This window comes from Dermochelys coriacea, chromosome 9 (genome assembly GCF_009764565.3).
Source record: "Dermochelys coriacea isolate rDerCor1 chromosome 9, rDerCor1.pri.v4, whole genome shotgun sequence".
Lineage (NCBI taxonomy): Eukaryota > Metazoa > Chordata > Testudines > Dermochelyidae > Dermochelys > Dermochelys coriacea.
The window spans coordinates 49,953,924-49,976,937 of NC_050076.1; the positions used below are offsets into that span (position 1 = coordinate 49,953,924).

The window sequence follows — 23,014 nt, forward strand, 5'->3', positions numbered from 1 at the left end:
CAGGATTCAGGATATCTGAACACTGGTGTGTGGGGTTGGGTTTAGGGATGTTCTTTGTATTTGTGAGTCTTCTGAGGGAAGACCATTGCTAGTGGCTAAAATACTCGCTATTTACCCTCCCAGCCTCCACAGTCTGATGTAGCACAGTAAATGATTTGGGAAGAGGAAGCTAGGCCTGGTCAGTGTGTGATCTCGTAAGGCTCAAGTCCTGATCCACCTGGCAGTTGATACCTCCAGATATCATTCCTCCCATTTCTCTTTCCCTCTTCCTGCCTCACGTCCCCACACCAGGAAAAGAGATTAAACTAAAAGTCAGAATCCTCCAAGAAAGGTGTTTGTTATACTGGAGGAGAGGGAAAGCGTTGCTCTTCTTAGACTCCTCACAACAGTTTAAATCTGATTCATGATGCACATGTTACTGAATAGAGCACATCATCTTAATCCAAGAGATCTAGAAAAAGGACTACAGTAGAATCTCAAAGATATAAACACCAGAGTTATGGACTGACCAGTCAACCGGACACTAAGTGAAACTGGAAGTAACCAATCAGGCAGCAGCACCAAAAAGGGGGGGGGAGCAAATATTGTACTGTGTCTGTATTGCACCTTGGAGATGGGCATATCTGGGCTGCCTGTCCCCACCCCCACACACAGGGTAGCCACTTGCAGCAAGACCCTGGGGCTGCCAGCTCAAGGCAGCAGGAGTCAACAGAGCAGGAGCAGCGCTGGGGTCTGCACTGCTTTCACCCCTTCTCTCCCACTGTAGGAGGGGGATGGGCTGTTAGCACCCCTCCCCCACCCCATAAGGGGGACATGTTGTTTATACACCCCCCTCCTCCCCAAGGACAGGGACAAGCTTGCAAACTGATACCTGCGCTGAGTAGGGAGCTCAGCTACTGCTGAAACCTGGCCTGGAGAGTCGGTTGCTGGATCTGGAGCCCAAATTGCACTTCGTTCAGAGTTATGAATATTTGAGAGTTATGGACAAACTCCATTCCCAATGTGTCTGTAATGCTGAGGTTCTACTGTATGTATGCTCTATAGACCTCAGAGAACCATTTTTCTGTGTCCCAGTTCGTCCTTCCTACTTTAGACACTTGAGGTTTGTAGTGAGGGAGGCTTAAGTTCAGTAAGTGAACCTTCTGCTTCAATCCCATGAGATGTCTCCAAAATATTAGCAGGTGCTGATTTTCCTTCTGCTGAGGAGAGAGTATCCACATATTTCTCCAGGCAGTGGGTCTCTTCATTTGATTGCAGTGCAGATAAAAGGGGGTTCAGGTCTTTCACTCTCTCTCTCTGGTCCATCAGCATAGATTTGTGATTATCTGGAAAAACAGCTGCTTATTTCCATCACAAGAATCCATCTCGACAAAGTTATCCCGCTCGTGGACCACAGAGGAACAAAGGTTTGATTTAGACCCAATACTTCATCTAGCAAGCCCTTCTTGCTTCTTGAGGGGGGATTTGATAGCTGCTTTCAACTACCTGAAAGGGGGTTTCAAAGAGGATGGCTCTAGACTGTTCTCAATGGTAGCAGATGACAGAACGAGGAGTAATGGTCTCAAGTTGCAATGGGGGAGGTTTAGATTGGATATTAGGAAAAACTTTTTCACTAAGAGGGTGGTGAAACACTGGAATGCGTTACCTAGGGAGGTGGTAGAATCTCCTTCCTTAGAGGTTTTTAAGGTCAGGCTTGACAAAGCCCTGGCTAGGATGATTTAACTGGGACTTGGTCCTGCTTTGAGCAGGGGGTTGGACTAGATGACCTTCTGGGGTCCCTTCCAACCCTGATATTCTATGATTCTATGATTCTTTTCTCAGGCTTGATAGTATCATGGTGAGTTGCAATCCTGTGGCCTTTCCTCTCAGATCTTTTCTTTTATAGTGTGGGTTCTCCTCCCAGTATCTCTGCTCAATTAGGTCACTCCCACCATTGCAAATTTGTCTCTGAGATGGTGGAACGGTTCCAGAAACCTGGCCTTGGGGAAACCTCTACTCAAGATCCCAATTCATCTGGATCACAGCAGACACCTGTCTGACCAGCTAGGGATGTGTGCATGGATTATTTTTTTGACTCAGTTCCTAATCTTATATAAGAAGCGCAGTTGGGCCCCAAACTTCACTATTGACCTGCTTTCTTGAGTGCTGATGGGGGTGGGTTACTCAGTATTCTATTCCAGACTGATAGATTATCTCTTAACAGGGAATCTATTTACAGGCATGGTCAAGATTGTCTATTTGATCTTTAAATATTCAGGGTAAATAGGCCTAATCCTCTGAGATGGGATATTAGATGGATGAGATCTGAGTTACCCAGGAAAGAATTTTCTGTAGTATCTGGCTGGTGAATCTTGCCCATATGCTCAGGGTTTAGCTGATTGCCATATTTGGGGTCGGGAAGGAATTTTCCTCCAGGGCAGATTGGAGAGGCCCTGGAGGTTTTTCGCCTTCCTCTGTAGCATGGGCCATGGGTCACTTGAGGGAGGCTTCTCTGCTCCTTGAAGTCTTTAAACCACGATTTGAGGACTTCAATACCTCAGACATAGATGAGGTTTTTCGTAGGAGTGGGTGAGTGAGATTCTGTGGCCTGCGCTGTGCAGGAGGTCGGACTAGATGATCAGAATGGTCCCTTCTGACCTTAGTATCTATTAATCTATTTGTCAGTGATTGTGTGTGTTCATGTAAAGATGGGGCATCCAGATACTGATTTAAACTAAATAAAATTATCAAAATTCATTCTCTCTCTCTCTCTCTCTCTCTCTCTCTCTCTAATTTTAGATTGTACTGGTGTCTAGTAGGAAGTTTTCTAGGATGTCAATCATTATTGTGCTGTTATCTTTCTAGAAAGTTCAGAATACAGTATCTTTCTGTAATAATGGGAAGTCTACTCTAACATATACAGTAATACTTACTTTAAAAATACCTGCGTGACTGTTGTAGGATGTTTGTTGTATCCTCTTTCTATTCTGTCATTCCCTCCAGTAGGAACAGTATCCTTTTTACATGGCAGGCTGCACTTGAACTCGATGCTGTGATGCTATGGTTTTCTTCAGTCTGAATATTTTTCTGTAAATACAGTACACTTTCTTATTTATTCAGATGGCCTGGGGACATCTAGAAGTTTCAGATGACTAGGCATTTGGATAAACAGAGTGCTGTTTTGAGCTGCAGTCTCACTAATATAGAAAAATTTTGGGAATGAGGGGAGTAATGTTGATATTTGCTTAATATTTTGCACTTTAAGTTTATTAAAACACCCAAATTGCATTAAAACCACTGTATACATAATTCTGAATTTTTCTGAGCTGCTATACAAATACTAAGCCATTAATTAGTGCCAGTAGGCGCTAGCAGGTTGACTGAGAATTTATTAGTAGGTGATTGGTTAACATAGGGCTACATATGGGGCACACTGAGATTTGGATAACTGGAATTATTCTGTAATTCCATTTACAGGTTGCTGTATTTGCTTCAGCAAGAAACCTCCAGCACGGAACTGAGAACTGAATGTGCAGTAGTGCTAGGAAGCCTTGCGATGGGTACAGAAAATAATGTCAAATCTCTACTAGACTGCCATATTATCCCAGCCTTATTGCAAGGTATCTTGGCTTTCATTTAATGCAATATTCTTTGGTGACTATTTCTACAACACTTGTGTTTTAAATAAGCAAAAAGAATGAAACTATATGTATATTCACAGGATTGCTGTCACCAGAACTGAAGTTTATTGAAGCTTGCCTCCGATGTCTTCGTACTATTTTCACCAGCCCAGTAACTCCAGAGGAACTATTGTACACAGTAAGATTTAGGCAATGTATCTTTGCTCTTGTATATAACTTCTGTTCCTGCAATGCAGCCTGTATTATGTGTGTGTGCTGATGATGTCATCTGTTTGTGATAATATTTAGGTATGGTGCTACTAACACTATTAATATTTCACTCATAGGCATCAGGAGTCTAGATATCCTGACCCTGCGAACATTAATTTTTTGACAACGGGAAATCCTGATTACTGATGCCACTTGTACACAAATTAACTGAAAATTCTAGCTTTGTGATCTATTGTGTATATAGAAGATATGAGAATACAGATGGTTTGGTTTAATTAAAGTATTATTTAAGAGGGGAAAAAATCCCATGGTATCATAGAATGATAATAGCTAGAACTGGAAAAGACCTACTAAGGTCTAATAAATCATGCAGGCAATACAGCATTTTCTTCTAACCTAAATTTTTAGTGCATTATTCATTTTTAAATATTTCAGGTGGATTCCATCATTTAGCTTGGAAGATCCTCACTGTCAAGATATTTTCTTCTTATAGTTAACCTACATTGTCACTTCCTTAGTTTGTTAGAAAGGGCAGAATTTGTCTGGCATAATCTTTCTTTCTGGCTCAAACATCGTCACCAGCAATAATCTATCTTGAGTCTCACGTGCCAGGCTAAATTAGCAGGGCTTTCAGTTAAAGAGGGAAAAAAACCCTCTTGTTTGTACACTGAGTGAATTCAATATGGCATTTGAGAGAAAATGAACATGGACCCCATACAATGTCATTTTTACAGACACTTTTCAGTGTTGACCCACACCATAAGCTCACAATATACATGCAACACTCTGCATCTAAGCAATCAGGAGCCAGACTTGGACTAAAAAGCATTAAGTCCAAAATTTTTAAATGCTTGCACTGCTAAATTGCAGGATGGGTGGCTAAAATATGGTGTTTAGACACTCTGAGAGCCATTGCATTGTCAATGAGCGCTGGGCTTCTGCAAGAGTGCTTGGAGTCTTCAGGCGTGAGCTGGGAATAAAAGGGTGATGAAAGGCATGGTCCTTAATTGAATTTTCAGAAGCACTGAGACCTCCTCCTATACATCCAAACAAGTATTGCTGCTCTATCTTGCCAGAAGCATTGAGTTACATCCATATGGAAGTGCTGTTTGGTTTAACATCAATGATGATGAGACTTAGGGCATGTCTACACTTACCTCCGGAGCGATCGATCCAGCAGAGTCTAGTGAAGATGCGATAAATCAACTGCCGAGTGCTCTCCCATCGACTCCAGTACTCCTCTGGAGCGAGAGGCGCAGCTGGAGTCGACAGGGGAGTGTCAGCAGTCGACTTACTGAAGTGAAGACACCGCGATGAGTAGATCTAAGTACATCTACTTCAGCTACGTTATTCACGTAGCTGAAGTTGCGTAACTTAGATTGATCCCCCCAAGTATAGACCAGGCCTTGCATATTTTCTCAGTTCATGCAGCACATTTTTATTTTTATTGCAGGCACATTCCAAACATTGTAGGAAATCATCACCAGATAGTTTTCTTGTTCCTTCAGTGTGATGGGTTTTCTGTACAGTGTACATACATTTCATGATGGTTTCGATAAATTTTACTCCCCATATGTGATGCCATAAAACACCTCCTGAAAGTAACCGCCAGGCATAGCCAGTTAGTGACATCGGTGAAATCCTCATTCCATCACTTAGAGGCCCAATCCGTCTCTCATTAAGGTCAGTAGCAACACTCCAATGGGAGGTGGATGGGTACACACAAAAGCATCTGTCACTGCTTTTCATTGCAAATTTGTCTTTAGCAGGCCAACACCTTGTTAGTTCAATCAGCAACTGACTAAAAATGTTGCCTGCAGCGGCAGAACACTCTTCCCACTGTAGAGCCTTATGGCCCTGCAAAGAGTGCTGGAGATTCCACATGTGTGGATATCAGGCTTCTTAATGGCAGTAACTTGGTGTCTTTTATTAATGAGATTAGAATTTTGGCTGATGAAGGTAATAGTGTTGATGTAATAGACTTCTGTAAGGCCTTTCAGTTGGTACAGCATGATATTGTGATTAAAAAACCAGGGCTGTCAAACCATTAAAACAATTAATTGTGATTAATCATGAGATAAAAGAAGTGATTCATTGCCATTTTTAATTTCACTGTTAAGCAATAATAGAATACCATTTATTTAAATATTTTTGAATGTTTTCTACATTTTTAAAAATATTGATTTCAATTACAACACAGAATACAAAGTGTACAGTGCTCACTTTATATTTTTTATTACAAATATTTGCACAGTAAAAAAGATAAACAAAAGAAAATATTTTTTAATTCACCTTATACAAGTTCTGTAGTGCAATCTCTTTACCGTGAAAGCACAATTTTCAAATGTAGAATTATTTTTTTTACATAACTGCATTCAAAAACAAAACAATGTAAAACTTTAGCACCTACAAGTCCATTCAGTCCTCCTTCTTGTTCAGCCAATTGCTAAGATAAATTTGTTTACATTTACAGGAAGATAATGCTGCCTCCTTTTTATTTACAATGTCACCTGAAAGCGATGATAGGCATTCAATGGCACTGTTGTAGCTGGTGTTGCAAGGTATTTATATGCCAAATATGCTAAACACCATCAGTAAAAAACAGTCACAACACGGGTTTACCTACTCAGGGACAGGTTCCAGGCAATGAGAGAGAGCATAACTCACATCATCAACAATCCTTATGTACTGGTGAGGACTTGCCTATCCCTCTTTGGCCACATGGTTTTGCATACATACGTGACTACCTTCACTCGACTCCATCTTTGCTGCCTCCAGATGTGACTCCAAACAGTTTACTCACCCAAACATCACGCCATAGATCTCATGCTGAGAGTCCCTGCTCTCATCCCTTCAGACAGACCCACATCACATATTCATAGGGATTCCCTTCCTCTCCTCCCCAGAAAAGACTAACATCGTCGACACATGTCAGATAATATGACCACTGCTTTCTACAGCAACAAACGGGGATGGGGGGGTCACAAGATCGACCGCTCTATACACAGAAACAGTCAGTCTCTGGAATTGATGCATCACTCATCAGACTCTCTTGTGCTTGCGGACTTGCTCTATTTTATGATCGACCATGAGTGGGAACTTCATGGTTTGGTAGTGATATCTTCACCCAATGTGGGATTCCGATCAGAGACCTCTTTGCCTTGCATATAAATAGCAAATGTACCATGTACTGCTCCAAGGGAGGTCTCGGCCACCACTTTCAGGGCAATGATCCCCTATTCTCCTGGTCAGACCAAATCAGCTATGCTTTCCCTCCTTTACTGTTCTTTGGGTACTGCACAAGATCCAACGAGATGGAGCAACGGTCATTCTGATCACCCCCGGCTGGTCCAGACAGTTCTGGTTTCCCAATCTCCTTTTCAAGTAAACCTGTCCAACAATTCCTATCCACACCTTCCCCGATCAGCTGACACAGTGCAACAGTGAGATCAGGCATCCCAATCCACAGGCGCTGCTCCACCTGAGAGCATGGTATTTGAATGGGCATCTGCTTCAGAACGGACCTCTTCTTCATCTGTGCAAGACATCCTCTCCAGCAGCAGGGAGGAATCCACAAGGCGCTGTTACTGGAGCAAGTGGAAACGGCCTCCTTGACCCAACAAAATTGGAGTTTCACCGGAATCAGCAGGGATCCCCCTCTTCCTAGACTGTGTGCTATGCCTGAAGGCATCAGGTCTCTTCATCAACTCTGAAAGTCCATTTGGCGGTAATTAGCACATTCCCGTGGGATCACACTGTCTTTACACACCTGCTAACTGCTAGGTTTTGGAAGGGTCTGATCAGAACCTTCCCACCCCAGCCCATCACACCTCAATGGGACCTGAACCTAGTTCTATCTATGCTAATGAAAAAAAATAACCATTTGAACTGTTAACATTGTGCTCTATGTCCCTTCTTTCTATGAAAATCTCCTTCCTTGTTGGTATCACTTTCGTGAGAAGGGTCGGCAAATTCAGAGCTATGATAGCAGACTTGCCTTTCACAATTTTCCACAAAAGATAGTCTCACTGAGCCTGCATCCCAAATTCTTACCAAAGGTAATCTCCCAGTTTCACATCAGACAATCCATTCACTTACCTGTTTTCTTCCTGAAGCCCCACACGCCTACAGAGGAATGCAAACTCCATTCTCCGCATGATCATTTCATCCTCATCCTTGCACCCTCTTCCAACTTAGGTACTGCTTGTTAATCATCCTCAGTGGAATACAATAGGGCCCATTGCTTGAAGAAGAAGAAGAGGTTGTTCCCCATTATGTAGCTGTGCATTTGATTTTTTTTCCCTTCTTTAATGTAGTACTTTCCACCTGTCTATTGAATTTCATCTTGCTGATTGCTGACCAATTCTCCAGTTTATTAAGGTAATTTTAAATTCTAATTCTATCTTCCAAAATGTTTGCAACCCCTCCCAGCATGTTATCATCTGCATATTTTATAAGCATACTCTCAGTTCCATTATCTGTCATTAATGAAAATATTGAACAGTATCGGACCCGAGACAAATCCCTCCAGGACTCCACTTGATACGTCTTCCCACTTTGACAGCGAGCCAGAGATAACTACCCTTTGAGTATAGTTTTTCAGCCAGCTGTGCCCTTATCTTATAACAATTCCATCTACACCACATTTCCCTAGTTTCATTATGACAGTTTCATGTGAAACTGGATCAAAAGCTATATTAAAATCAACATACATCACGTCTACTTCTTCCCCTTATCTACCAAGCCAATAACCTTGTCAAAGAAGGAAATTAGATTGGTTGGCATGATTTGTTCTTCACAAATCAATGTTGGCTATTACCTATCAACCCTATAATCCTCTAGGTGCTTACAAGATGATTGTTTAATAATTTGTTCCGGTATCTTTCCATGTATCGAAGTTAGGTTGACTAGTCTATAATTCTTCAGGTCCTGTTTGTTCCCCTTTTTAAAGATAGGTACTATGTTTCCCCTTCTCCAGACCTCTGGGACCTCACCCATCCTGCAGAAGTTTTCAAAGATAATAGCTAATTGTTCTGAAATTGCTTTCAGGTAGCCCATTTAGTACCACAGGGTAAACCTTGTTATGTCCCGCTGACTTGAATTCATCAAAGTTACTTAAATATTCTTTAACCTATGTTTTTCCTTATTTTGTCTTGCATTCCTCTCCTCTGTTAATATTAATTGTGTTAAGCATCTGGTTGCCATTAACTTTTGTAGTGAAGAGTGAAGCAAAATAGGCACTAACTACATCAGCCAACATCCTTCATGCCTCATAATCAGGGTTGGGACCAGGGCGAAGCACAGAGATTGTACTAGAAGACAACCTCCTTTTGGCCGTGGATACAGGTAGAATCTGCACACTCACACTTCTGGACCTCTTTGCAGCCTTGTGACACAGTGCACCACAAAGTATTGGTATTGCTAACACATTACGTAGCAGGAGTAGATGGCCCAGCACTACAATCATTCCTCTCCAGCATAACTCAAGTGGTAATGAGTAACTGCTCCTCCTCTCTGAAGGCCCTCACTTGCAGGTATCCATACCATCCCTGCTTCTCTACAATATTTGCACGAGACCAGTGTCAGAGATAGTGAGATACTGTGATTTTGGCTGCAAACAGGATACCAATGACAGTCAGTTCTATATCTCATTCTCAACTAATACAGCCACCGCTACTGCTAATGAATCTGAATGCCTACAGGACATCAGCTCTTGGATGAAGACCAGTTGGCTCAAGCTGAACCCAGGCAAGATCTAAGTGGTACTGGTTGCAAAGGGGGAACTCTGAAGAACTGGCCAAGACGTTGTCCCTGCCTTCCATCAAATGTATACATCCTCCATTCAAGGTGGTATGACGCCTCAGGGCCCTTTCTACTCCTTGCTAAGCTTGGATGACCAAGTAGCATTAGTCTCCAAAAATGTCGTCTTTCACCCCAACTTGTAAGGGAAACGCCTTTGCTTCTTCTTGGAGGAGTACCTGCTCATAACGATCCATGCATTTGTCATCTCTAGTTGGGGTTGCTGTAACTTCTTGTATCTAAAGCTAAATGTGAAGATGATGCACCAGCTCCAGCTGGTATAGAATGCGACTGCCCACTTTCTCCATGGCTCAGGCTGTTACAAGCACATCAGGTTTCTGTTTGTGTCCCTCCACTGGTTCCCAGTCATGTCTGATCCTAATTTTCAGAGCAGTTAATGGATCAGTTCCCAGCTACATCAAAGACTGAATTTTGATCTATGAAACACTGTGACATCTTGTGTCTTGTGGCACAACTCAAGAAAGAGATCTTGGAGTCATTGTGGATAGTTCTCTGAAAACATCCACTCAATGTGCAGTGGCAGTCAAAAAAGCGAACAGAATGCTGGGAATAATTCAGAAAGGGATAGATAATAAGACAGAAAATACCATGTTGCCTCTATATGTAAATCCATGGTACACCCACATCTTGAATACTGTGTGCAGATGTGGTCATCTCATTTCAAAAAAGATGTATTGGAATTGGAAAAGGTTCAGTAAAGGGCAACAAAAATGATTAGGCGTATAGAACAGCTTCCTTATGAGGAGAGATTAATAAGACTTGGACTTTTCAGCTTGGAAAAGAGACGACTAAGGGGAGATATAATTGAGGTCTATAAAATCATGACTGGTGTAGAGAAAGTAGATAAGGTAGTGTTTACTTCTTCTTGTAACACAAGAACTAGTGGTCGCCAAATGAAATTAATAGGCAGCAGGTTTAAAACAAGCAAAATAAAGTATTTCTTCACACAGCGCAGTCGACCTGTGGAACTCCTTGCCAGAGGACGTTGTGAAGACCAAGACCATAACAAGGTTAAAAAAAGAACTAGATAAATTCATGGAGCATAGGTCCATCAATGGCTATTAGCCAGGATAGGCAGGAATGGTGTTCTTAGCCTCTGTTTGCCAGAAGCTGGGAATGAGCAACAGGGGATGGATCATTTGATGATTACCTGTTGTGTTCATTCCCTCTGGGGCACCTGGCACTGGCCACTGTCAGAAGACAGGATACTGGGCTAGATGGACCTTTGGTCTGACCCAGTATGGCCATTCTTATGTTCTTATCCTGGGACCAACACAGCTACAACAATACTGCATACATATGATGAACAGAAACAATTAGTTCAAGTCCCCGACTACAGATATTTCCTTTTGTTTAATTAAATCAGTTTTAAATGCAAAAACATTTTGATAAACTTACTTCTTTTCTTGTGTATTCAGCACATTTAAGATATTCTTATTTAACTATTTTTTTAAATGATCTTTTTGTGCATTTTTAATTGTATTCCAATTTCCATCCAAATACAGCTTGACACAAATATGAGTTAAAAATTAATCATCTGTAAATAGGAAATTCATCATTCATCATTTTCTAGAACAATAAAAATGTAAATTAAACAATGTAATTGCTTAAATGTGTTTATAGATAACAGTGTATCCTCCTGGCTAGCAAAAAGAAGTAGCAGACTTAATGTAAAGGCTGTGCTTAGTTGCAGATCAACCAATGAGAATCAGTATTTTGTTGGGAGAATAACTAAAAAGCACATATACAAAACAAGTTTAAAATCAATGATTGAAATCAAGGTTTCCTGCTTGCAGATTGATTGATTTAAAATCTGATTTTAAATCAATGCACTCTATTGTATTGTAGCGTATAGCTACAAGAACCTGTATATTATTGACATAGTGGAACAGTATGTATATTATTTGATTTTTTTTAAAATTTAATTTAATAGGAAATTGTATTTTTTAAAAGAAATTAACAAAATTAACCAATTTGATTTATGATGCTGAATTTCATAGCAAAAGTTTTTAGTATTGGTTGATTTTAGTATGTGGTCCATTTTTGTCAGGGCTATATTAGTATCCTATCATTGAATCCTAAAAAAAGATCAGTGGTACTCAACCTATTTACCATTGTGGGGCACATATGCAGCTCCCTGTGTTATGTGGGTCTCATCCACACAATAATTATATATGTATATATTACCTGTATGGCCCTGAGGATGTCACATGGGCTGTAGCTGTGTGCTGATTGGGCCGCAGGTTGAGAACTGCTGAATTAGATGTTCCCACAAGATGGGTGAGGTAATATCTTTTATTGGAACAACTTCAGTTGGTGAGAGAGACAAGCTTTTGAGCTTATACACAACTCTTCAGGTCTGGGAAACTTGCTCAGAGCTAGTTTACACTAGAAGCTCTACAGTGGCACGGTTGCACTGATGCAGCTGCGCCACTGTAGCGCATCTGGTGAAGATGCCTTATGCCGACCGGAGAGAGTTCTCCTGTCAGCATAATAAAACTACTTCTGCGAGAGGCGGTAACTATGTTGGTGGGAGAAGCTTATTCACACCCCTGAGCGACATAAATTATACTGACCTAAGTGGTAGTGTGTACAAGCCCTTAGTGTCACAGCTAAATACAAGATGGAACAGATTGTTTAGCATAAGTAGTTAACACATATTTCAAGGGACCATTCAAGGTGAAGTGGCCCATTAACATCCCTCCAGTCATAGGGAGGAAAGAAAGAGTAGGGGGGAAGCGACTGAGGGGGATTGTTAGTGGGTTACAGATAGTTGTAATAAACCATAAATCTAGTGTCTCTGTTCAGTCCATTATTTTTAGTGTCTAACAAAGTTATGAATTTAAGCTCCCAGGCTCCCAAAGTGTTGTGCAGGTTTCTTTTGTGGATGAGGAATGATAGGTCAGATATTGATCGCTTTGTGAGAAGTGTTCACCCACAGGTGATGTGTTATTTTTGTATTTTATCATTTTCCTGTGTGAGTTCATTCGAGAGCTCAGAGATTGTCTTGTTTCACCCATACAATTGCTTTTGGGCATTCAGTGCACTGGATGAGGTACACCACATGTTGTGTTAGGCATGTGTAGGGCCTACGGATCTTGTAAGGTGTGTTATGGGGGGTGTTTAACTTTGCAGTAATAGAGCTATTTCTTCAGGTTTTGTGTCTGTTGTCTGACAGGGTCTGGTGCCACTTGGAGTTAGTGTCTGGTCTGTGGAGAGTTTGCTTCTGATGATGAGATTGGAAACGTTGGGGATTGATTGAAGGTTAGAAGGGAGGATTCAGGAAAGATTTATTTAGTCTCTTGGAATATGTGTTAACTACTTATGCTCAACAATCTGTTTAATTTTGTATTTATCTGTGACACTCGGAGTAAGGCCATATCTACCTACATAGATTATGTCGATCTAACTTACATCATCATACAGCCACTGACGTTATTAAATTGCTTGTGTGTGTGCATGCTTGGCTCTTTTTGTCGGCAGTGCACATCCTCATGAGGAGCAACTGTGTCGACTCTATTGTCCGTGTGGGACATTGTGGGACACCTCCTGAAAGCGAGTAACAGTCAATGTAAGCAGTGCAGTGTATATAGACACTGCATCAAACTAATTACATCGACAGTGACTCTATACTACTTGGGGAGGTGGTGTTAAGTCACTGTAGAGAGGCACTTACATTGTTGGGAGCCAAATTTAAGTGAAGACAGTTCCACGGCTAGGTTGACGCAAGGCAGCTTATGTCCACCTTATCGTGCAGTGTAGACCAGGCCCAAGTTTTGCAGAACTGAAGAAAGCTCTGCGTAAACTCGAAACCGCTCTCGCTCTCGCTCTCTCTCTCTCTCCTTCCATCAGAACTTGGTCCAATAAAAGATATTACCTCACCCACCTTGTTTCCATAATATCTTAGGACCAACACAGCTACAACAATTCTGCATACATGTTCCCAAAACTCATTTCAGCACTTATGGGTTTATAAGATTAGGATTTGTTTTTCCCTTTGAGAACCCTGCCAAGCTAGCTGTCTAGATTTATTGGTATTTTTTCCTGAAGTAAGTCTATCAAGACACTAAGTATTGCTATCCCACTTTCAGCTGATGGAGCGAGAACATCAAAAGAAATTGAAGATATAAGGGCTGGTTCTGGCTGAGCAACCCAGTTTACTTCCTGTCTCCCGCAGAAACATCAGCCTTTTCTAGTTAGGCTTTTAACTTAATTTGTTTTTCACTTCTGTCACTTTTTAAAATGAACCAGTTGCATTCCTACATGGGATGTCAGGGGTTTGGATTAATTTCTTCTTGTCTCTGCTTTGGAGCTCTGTGTGAAGAACATCCAACCCATGATGAATCTCCTGTTGCTCCTTCTTATAGCTTAATAGATTCCAAGGCCATAAGGGACCATTGTGATAATCTAGTCTGACCTCCTGAATAACACAGGTCATAGAACTTTCCCAAAATAATTCCTGGAGCAGATCTTTTAGAAAAACATCCAGTCTTCATCTAAAATTCGCCAGTGATGGAGAATTCACCACAATCCTTGGTAAATATTTCCAGTAATTAATTGCTCTCACTGTTAAAAATGCACACCTTATTTCCAATTTTTGTAGCTTCAGGTTCCAGGCATTGGATTTTATTATTCCTATCTCTGCTAGATGGAAGAGCCCATTATTAAATATTTGTTCCCCATATAGGGAGGTGTAGATTGTACTCAAGTCACTCCTTAACCTTCTCTTTGATAAGCTAAATAGATTGAGATCCTTCAGTCTATTCTATAAGTCATGTTTTCTACTCCTTTTGTCATTCTCTTGAGTCCTCTCCAATTTATCAACAGCCTTCTTGAATTGTGGGCACCAGAACTGGACACAGTATTCCAGCAGCTGTTGCACCAGTGCCAAATGCAGAGGTAAAATAACTTATCTATTCCAGCTCAAGATTCCCCTGTTTATGCATATAAGGATAGTGTTAGCCCTTTGGCCACAGCATCTTAGCAAAGCTCATGTTCAGCTGATTATCCATCACAACCCCCAAACCTTTTTCAGTATTAATATTAATTTTATATCTTTCTAGTATTTTAGCCAAAATGTCACAAGTTACTTTTACAGAAGTCTATCACCTTTTTCCTGACACAACTGCAAGAACCTTAGCTGATGGTGGTTTCACAGGGTACCAGAAAAGTCAATTAATATGTGGTTCAGTTGTGTTGAGCCTTAATGTGGCTTGAAATCTTAAATTGCCAAAGGTGGGTGAAAGGTGGCAGGATATGATTTTAACCTATATACATGTTATGTAAAGCTGTTGAAAGAAAACATAATGACTGCTAAGGAATGGTGTAAATTGAGTTTTTTGAACAAAAAGGCTTTCAGGCCTGCTGGTGAATTTGCAGAATTGTAGCCACAGGCAAAAGTGTTCTTAAGATGAGAGCAAGCATGCAGGTATGGACCATCTGGCACTTGCTTTGGTGGCTACTCCTTTTGGATGTTGCTTTTCTGGGCAGCACTTGTCAGTTTGCTTATGCATGACAGCAAGCTAATGTCTGGTAGGGAGAACTGTACTGCATCTCACTCTTGGCTGAGACTTTCAACACTGTTGCAGACCTGCTGGGACTGAGGGATTTATAGTCATACAGTTGGGCCTTCTTTTTCCCGGTGCTGAAAGATGTTCTGACTAAACAAGATGTTCGTGGGGAAACAGGCAATAGTACCATCTCCACAATTGTGTTCTGAGATGGGAAACTAAAGTTCCTACTATTACTTCTGTCATAGTTAAAGGGTGAACTGTACTTCAGACCCCTCCTGGTCTCTTCGAGAGCACCCCTCTCAGGCCTCTAGTCGTTGCCTTTCTTCAGGTAGAATTACAGGATTCTCCCATTCTCAGACAAGGCTCTAGGTTGCAGTCCCCTGTGACGAATTGTGAGTACCTCAGCAGGCCTGACTTACCTTCTGTGCCCGTGGCTTTGCTCCCTCTGGGAGCAGTGGTAGTGGTAACCAGTGACCAAACAACCTTTGCTTAAATACTTTTTCTTAAAGCAAAGTATTTACTTAGAACCAAAGCATTTAAGAGAAAACCTGTGTCTCCCTATGGCTTACATTATCTGGGTCTGGGGGAAGGCTCAACTTCTTCAGATTCGCTCTGCAGTTTTACTCTGTCAACCTGTCACTCTGGACAGCTCCTGATTGACCCTCCTTTCCTTTCATGAGCAGGGCATTTAACTATTTATAGCCCTTTGATTTGTTAGTTCTCAGCATTGGCAGAAGAGTTTTCACTTCGGCTTTGAGCCTGGAAGTATGCCATTGGCCTGTAGTTGCCCCCCAATGTTTGCTGGGGGGTTGCTTATCTATAGCTATTGTTGTTTTCCACAGCCCCCTATTAAGTTATATCAATGGATTAATACAGAAAAGTTTTATAACCCAGTTATCAATAACTTCACCTCACTGACCAAGTCACATAAGGCACATCTACACTGCAGTCAAAAACACATTTCTGGCCTGTGCCAGCTGACTCAGGCTCGCAGGGCTGAGGCTAAGGGGCTGCTTAATTGCTGTGTAAATGCTCTGTCTGGAGCCTGAGCTTTGGTATCCTCCCTTCTTGCAGGGACCCAGAGCCTGGGCTCCAGCCCATGCCTGAACATCCACACTGCATTTAAACAGCCCCTTAGCTCAAGCCCCACAAGTCTGAGTCACCTGGCATGGGCCAGCCATGGGTGTTTAATTGCAATATAGACATATCTATAAGGTACATCTAAGCTGCAAGAAACAAAACAAAACTCCCGCAGCAGCGAGTCGCAGAGCCTGGATCAACTGACTTGGTCTCATGCTGCAGGGCTAAAAATAGCAGTGTAGAAGTTCCTGCTTGGGCTGGAGTCCAGGATCCAAAATCTGGCAAAGGGGGTAGGTCTCAGATTCTGGGCCCCAGTCTGAGCAGGAGCATCTACACCGCTGTTTTTAGCCTAGCAGCATGAGCCTCAGTAAGTTGACTGGACAATGAGACTTGCTGCTGCAGGAAGTGTTTTGCATTGTTGGCATACCTATAATGTTAATAAAATATCACATCTCAGTGTTTGATGTCGCAATGCTATTTAATAATCTATCACAAATCCTTCCATCATGTTTTCCTCACCCTCTTATTTCTACCCTTGTATTTTTCTTTTTTCCTTTTATTTAATGAGGGTCTGACTTAGCCAGCCAGAAAAAACTAACCTTGCGATACTGCTGTGACCAGAGAGGCAAGCTGAAAGCAATAGCCTGTGTCTGGTAGGTTCTGGAGGGCTTAATAAGGTCCTGTACCAAGTGCTGACACTTTCCAGCAATGAAACAGCAAGCAGCAGAGACCGAAGCTGTATTTACTTTTTTATTGTCTCCAAAATTTTGTACGTTTGTCTCCTGTTTTCTGTTAAGAAGAGAGGATTAGACTTTTCACAATGCCTAACAACCTAAAATAGAGTGTTTCCCAGCGGGGGAATTTCATACCATCTGAGTCTCTGTTCATTAAAGGTTTTCCTCATTAAAATATTCTGTGGAGATAGAGATAATAGGAGAGCTTTGTTAGGTTTACTTAGTTTTTTAAAGTTGTAGATGTTTTAATTTTTTTTCTTTTTTAATTTATTTTTTTGTTTGCTAATGCACAAGTGAAACTGAGGCCCTGGCAGTATAAACCTGTACCCAGTTACTGTTGTTTTCTCTATTGTCATAACATAACAGATAGGGTAGCTGGAAAGTAACATCCAAAAAAACCTATCTTATCATCACAACAGTTCTTACTGACTCCAGCTCTCCCCAGGTGAAGGACTCAGTTTATCTGTCATAGTCAACATAGAAGCAACCTGTTACAGGGGATTTCTGATATTTAGTCTCCTCTGCTTAAACAACCAAACCCTGTGTTTCAGAGATGATTTAGTTGAGGCTGGCTTCTGGAGTTCACAAAAACTGCTAATCTTCCACTGCTTCTAGTGGCATCCCCACTTGTAGCTGGCTTTTGCTAAAATATATCTGTTAGATATCTTAAATCTTTCATTGATTTATAACAATATTTAGGTATTTCTCACTTACTATAGTGATCTTAAGAAACAGGATTGGATTCATAACAGAACCAAAACAGTGAGAAACAGGTAGCAAGGTGATCTTCCTTTTCTCTCTGATTTCTCTTCTGATTACTCTTTGTTTAGTTTTTCCCACTATGAGTATGCATGCTTGTGCTATGTCAGCACTAAAGGAAACTCTCTTGAATTGGATTGTTCAGATGGAAGGCCAATATCACTAAATTCTTTTGATGTCTTGTCTCCAACTGCTGGTAGGAGGATGAAAAAATCCATTTTCTATACTGGCACTTCACTTCCTACACTCCCTCCATTCCCACCCTCTCAGATTTAAGAGATAACCAATTAGAAGGTAAGTAAATTACTGTTCTGGGAGAAGAATGCCACTGGGGGATTTTTGTCTCAAAAATACACAGAGCTTTTTATTCAGTGATTGCTGTCAGTGACAGTTTGTTGTGAGCAGAATTCCTCTTTTCCTTTGTCCCAAGACGTCTTACTAAGTAGGTTACTTAATGCAGAGATTTTTCAGTGACACGTAGCTGGGAGTTAAGAACATTGACTTTTGATGGGAATTGAGCACCAAGCTGTCATTTTCTTTGAAAATCACCCCCATAGTATTTTTATGGCCTAGTCTTTTTTCCTTGTGCGTCTCAGCAGGTCCCCCATTTTAGGCTTGGGTACTGACTATTGAAAAGCTTAGGATGCTGCTTTTTAGTTACAGATTGCTCACTAATGGTGCTGAAATTTCTAGTTTTAATACTGTTTTCTTTTCTGACTTGTTTCTAGGATGCTACAGTTATCCCCCACCTCATGGCATTGCTTAGTAGGTCTCGATATACTCAAGAATACATATGTCAGATCTTCTCACATTGCTGCAAAGTAAGGAAAGAGAATAAATATTCTCCATGAAGGTTCTTGTGTTTCAGCCATTTAAAAACTGTATAAGATAATATTGACTTCTATGGCTGGAACAGTAGCACAATAAAGACTGAATCACTCCTTCCCCCCCCCCCCCATTTGCTGATAGTGTTTCTGGGATTATAGGTAGATACTGCTCTTGGATAAAGTAAAGTTTGTAGATAATAAGAACTTTGGGCTTATTGGGAATTAGAGTGTATTAACTAAAAAAATAAAAACAAAAATTGAATGAAACATAAAACTTCATTGTCAGCATGATTATATTTGAGGATTTCAGTTTTTCTTGTTGCTCTGCTTTGGGAATTTATTGAATCAAACTTAGCTCAGACTGCCTCTGTCCTCTCAAGGCAGCCATTTTGTACCCATGATATTTTGTATTTTGAGAGATTATAGACCAATGAAAAGTGTTCTTGTATTAAAATTGTACTCTTCCTCATTAGTTCTTATGCAGTGAGTGTGCATATGTATGTACTCATGGAATTGCAATTTTTTATTAAACTGAGAACTGAAACTAAAGTGACATTTATGATCTAATTCAAATCTTAGATATTAAGAGGCTTTCTTTTAGCAAAAGAATCGGATATGTAGAGGAAAACTGTTACAACACAGAGAACACTAGAGCGAAATATACAAATTAATGTAAAGTTTGTGGTTAACATAGTGAAAGAAAGACACTCCAGTTCCTATTATTTCTGCCCATTTATTTTTTATGTGGAATTTTATTCCAACATTACCTTAAATCCTGATAATCTTGCATTAGTTTGATGAAATCAGGGATTATCCAGTTTAGTCAGTTACTCTGGGGTCACTTATAAGATGAAAACTAGAACCTTTAAAATATTAAATAGATTTCTCAAATATGTGTTTTTTAACAAGAAAAAAATTCCAATTGAAAACTGAGTAAGAAGATATAGTTTGGAAACATGTTCTTTAGAATGAATGCTGTGTTACAACAATTGTTAGCACATTATTATAGAAGTGTTAGCACAGGATTGATTGTATAAAACACAAGCTTGCATATAAATGAAAGTAGTAGCTCAGCAGCACTACACAACCAAATCAGGTATATGAAAAGTGGATTTCTTACCCTTGAGTATCCAACACTATTGTGAAAAGGATGAATTCTGTCTTGCTCTCCCTGACAAAATGAACACCTTGCCCTGTTTTGTAAAACTTGCCTACTTTTCTGTATCATAAATATTTAATTAACTAAACCAAACCCCATTCACTAATAAAGAAAAAAGTAAAAAAAAAAGTCTTCTATAGCCAGTATGCTATTTCCACTGAACTGAAAAAATTGGGACATTTAGTTTACCATGAATATTTTGAAAATGTCACATTTTACAGCAAAAATGTAAAAACCTTGAAAATTTTCACATGAAATTATAGAAACCATGAGCATGTAGGGCACACTGAATACATGAGTGTGAATGATTGAAAATATAAATGAGTAATAGTAAATGAAATAGTTGTCATAAAATAAATCCAAGAATCATAACAAGAAAACACTACCGTTTTAGAATAGGTAAGAGGATCAGATAATACAAAGCGAAAGAGAGACCCAAATTTTTGATGCTTTGAGGTCTTCTGAAGCTGTTTCTTAAATTGGACAAAAACTCGATCTTTGTTTTTCTAGGTAAATAGAATCTTTCATGGGAAACTTGAAAATACCTCTTTTATCTTTTTAGCTGCTTTATTCCATGGGTACAAGATCTAGCGACCAAGACAAATGCCCTACTACTGTGCCTTCAGATATAATACCAGGCAGCTGATACGTCAGAGTCTAACATACTTACAAGGGTTAAAGAAAACCTGTTTTTCTGTCTTGTACAGATAGGCAAGATATCAAACATCCATGAAAGTTTCAATATGCCTGTGGCCGTGGATAGTCTGAGCTTGTTTAATGAAAGCTATATCTTCCCTTGAACAGATTGTGTGCTGGAGAGAATCTTTGTGATTGATTTCTCTGGGGAAAACACTTCACTATGAATACTGGTTTTAGGTAAGCTTCAACATGTATTTTAAAGGGTTATTTGTGCTTCAATGTATTTTTTTTCTTTTGTTTACTTTCTAGGCAGGTGGTCTAGCATTTGTGAAGATAACTGACACCACATTCCCCTTAAGAACCAGTGTTCCTGTGAAGGGTTCCCCACTGCCTCCCTCTTCCTGGGCAGAAGGTCAGCTCAGGTTGTGGGAGGCTTCTTTGCCTATCAACTTTCTTCTCTCTTTTTCCTCCTCAAATTTCACTGACGACAGCAAACATTTTCCTTAGATAGAAAATCCTTACTCAATGTTGTTAGTATGGTTGCATACTTCCTTTTGTTTGCGGCATATCTTTTACTATTTACGCTGAGAGTTTTGAGCTAAAAAAAAAAATTGAGTGGCAATGACTGACAGAGTGACGACTCTGGAGAGATTTTGGATGGACACGAAGGGGAATGCTGGTTCTTGGGACAAGTGGGTGGCCTGTTTTTTACATACAAATCTTGGACACCATCTGCCTATAAAATAAACAAAATCAAGTTAATTGAAAACCAAGCTACAATAATGCACAAAGCATTGTAAAATGCATGTTGAAACTTACGTTGGAAGGGCATTCGGGGTTCAGGTTCTCTCTGTCACAGTTAATCTGTTTTCAGGGAAGGTGGCATAAGTGAAGAAGCTTTATTACTACTTTAATTGTCAAAGTGAGCTTTTTATTTTTAAAAGACCTATTTTTTTGATGCATGATTGTATGGTACCAAAATTTTGAAAATGAGCTCTGGAAATTTCATTTGAATGTAATTGCTATTACTGTTTAAATAACACCTTGATTAGCTATGCAGGATAAATGAAATTCACCCCAGGCAGCAGTACAGCACAAGGCTTATGAACTAGCTAAATCCCTCTTAAGCCTCATTCTAAGTGTAAGTGGGCTGTAGCTAGTTCGTAGGTCTTGTGTTGAACTTCTGCGTGAGAGTCTGTAGCATCCAAAGATATTTTCGAGTCTTTTTGATGTTTGTCATCATAAACTGTTTGTTCTTTTGAACATCATCTGTAAAAGGCCATGCTATTTTGTTGAAAATCAACTTTTTATGATGATCTGTAAGTAATGAATGATGTGTAATCAAGAACTGTTGTTTCTGTTCCCCAAATGCTACATCCAAGGAAGATTTAAAACTTAAATACCTTGAATCTTTGGAGGACAGGCACAGTATCATTAAAATAGGTCCTAGAACTCCACCATTACTTTTGTACTCAGAGTAACAAAAGCAATTATCCCTCATTATTGACTCAGTTTCTGAGATATCTGAAATTAAAAATGTATAGTGTATAATCAAGTCTTCCAGATTTAAAACAACTTACTATTTATTGTTGAATAAGCCTGACAGTAGAGTTCTTAAATTTGGGCTATTAATACAAAGTCAGATTTTCAAAGATATGTATACATATATTAAGCATACCTGATTTATTCAAGGAAACACTTTAAGTACATATCCAAACTGAATATTTGTTTGCATGCATGTCTAATCTTGTAGCTAACTAGCCATGAGTGCACACAAATAACTCATTTGTGTATTCATGGTGGTATTTACACATAACAAATTAGATGATTCTCTTTGAAAATCTGGCACATGGGAACTAGATAAGTGATATGTTTATCAGGTTACAAAAACAAGTTAAAGCAATTCTTTACTTCAATTTCATTCATTTCTCCCCCCGTCTTTTAATATCTCTTCTTCAGCTTCGACACTGGCATAGCTGCGGCTTTAAATCATCGCCTCAGCCACTTCTGTGTGCCAATGTAAGTGTTTTTCTACAGCAAAAAAAGGTATTTTAATTGCATTTTTTAATAGGAAGTTGTCAGTGGTAGCAGCTGAAGCATCTTAAAGCATCGGATATGTTATACGTAAAAATAATTTTCATGGTTTTTTTGGAAAAGGATAATTATAAATGAAGTACAAAAAATATTTTTCATAATACCTTTAAAAAAAACAAACAAACCCAGTTTTTAATGACTCGTCAGAAGCTTGGAAGTGAAGTGTCTCTACTATTATCAGATGCGTAGAGGTCTGTAGTTCATGTGTGCCAAGTTGGTATAAGTATGAAACAGAATACTGAAATTTTCATTCTGGCAGGAAGACGATTAGCATTTAGGTTGCAAATCAATCAAGAAAATCAGGCAGTGTTTTGCAGGTCAAATTTGGTGTTTCCCACCTTTGTCTCTTTAAACCAATCAAATGGCTACAGAAGCTGTGCACAGAGCAGACATCATACCAATGTGGGAGCTCCAGAGCAGATACTGGGGATACATATTTTATTCTAGGGTGTTTATACTGAAGTTTATTGTTAGGAATTATGTAGTTTGTGGTGACACATGCTGTCACGGCTGTTGACTCTATTTAGAAATTTAACTCTGTGAGCCAAAACCTGACTCT

The 23,014-nt window shown here is 39.9% G+C and overlaps 1 protein-coding gene across 30 annotated transcripts in view; it reads left to right on the forward strand.

Annotated features, from left to right (window-relative positions):
* Window positions 1-23,014, forward strand: part of ARMC8 (armadillo repeat containing 8) — a 192,342-nt gene that overhangs the window by 66,122 nt on the left and 103,206 nt on the right. For 19 of the 30 annotated variants that reach the window (XM_043492813.1, XM_043492830.1, XM_043492825.1 and 16 more), the window contains 4 exons: window positions 3,457-3,599; window positions 3,701-3,798; window positions 18,465-18,557; window positions 22,321-22,380. In XM_043492813.1, the coding sequence (XP_043348748.1) occupies window positions 3,457-3,599; window positions 3,701-3,798; window positions 18,465-18,557; window positions 22,321-22,380 (394 nt within the window). The remainder of the gene's footprint in view (window positions 1-3,456; window positions 3,600-3,700; window positions 3,799-18,464; window positions 18,558-22,320; window positions 22,381-23,014) is intronic. The other 11 variants (XM_043492833.1, XM_043492826.1, XM_043492832.1 and 8 more) reach the window with 3 other exon arrangements.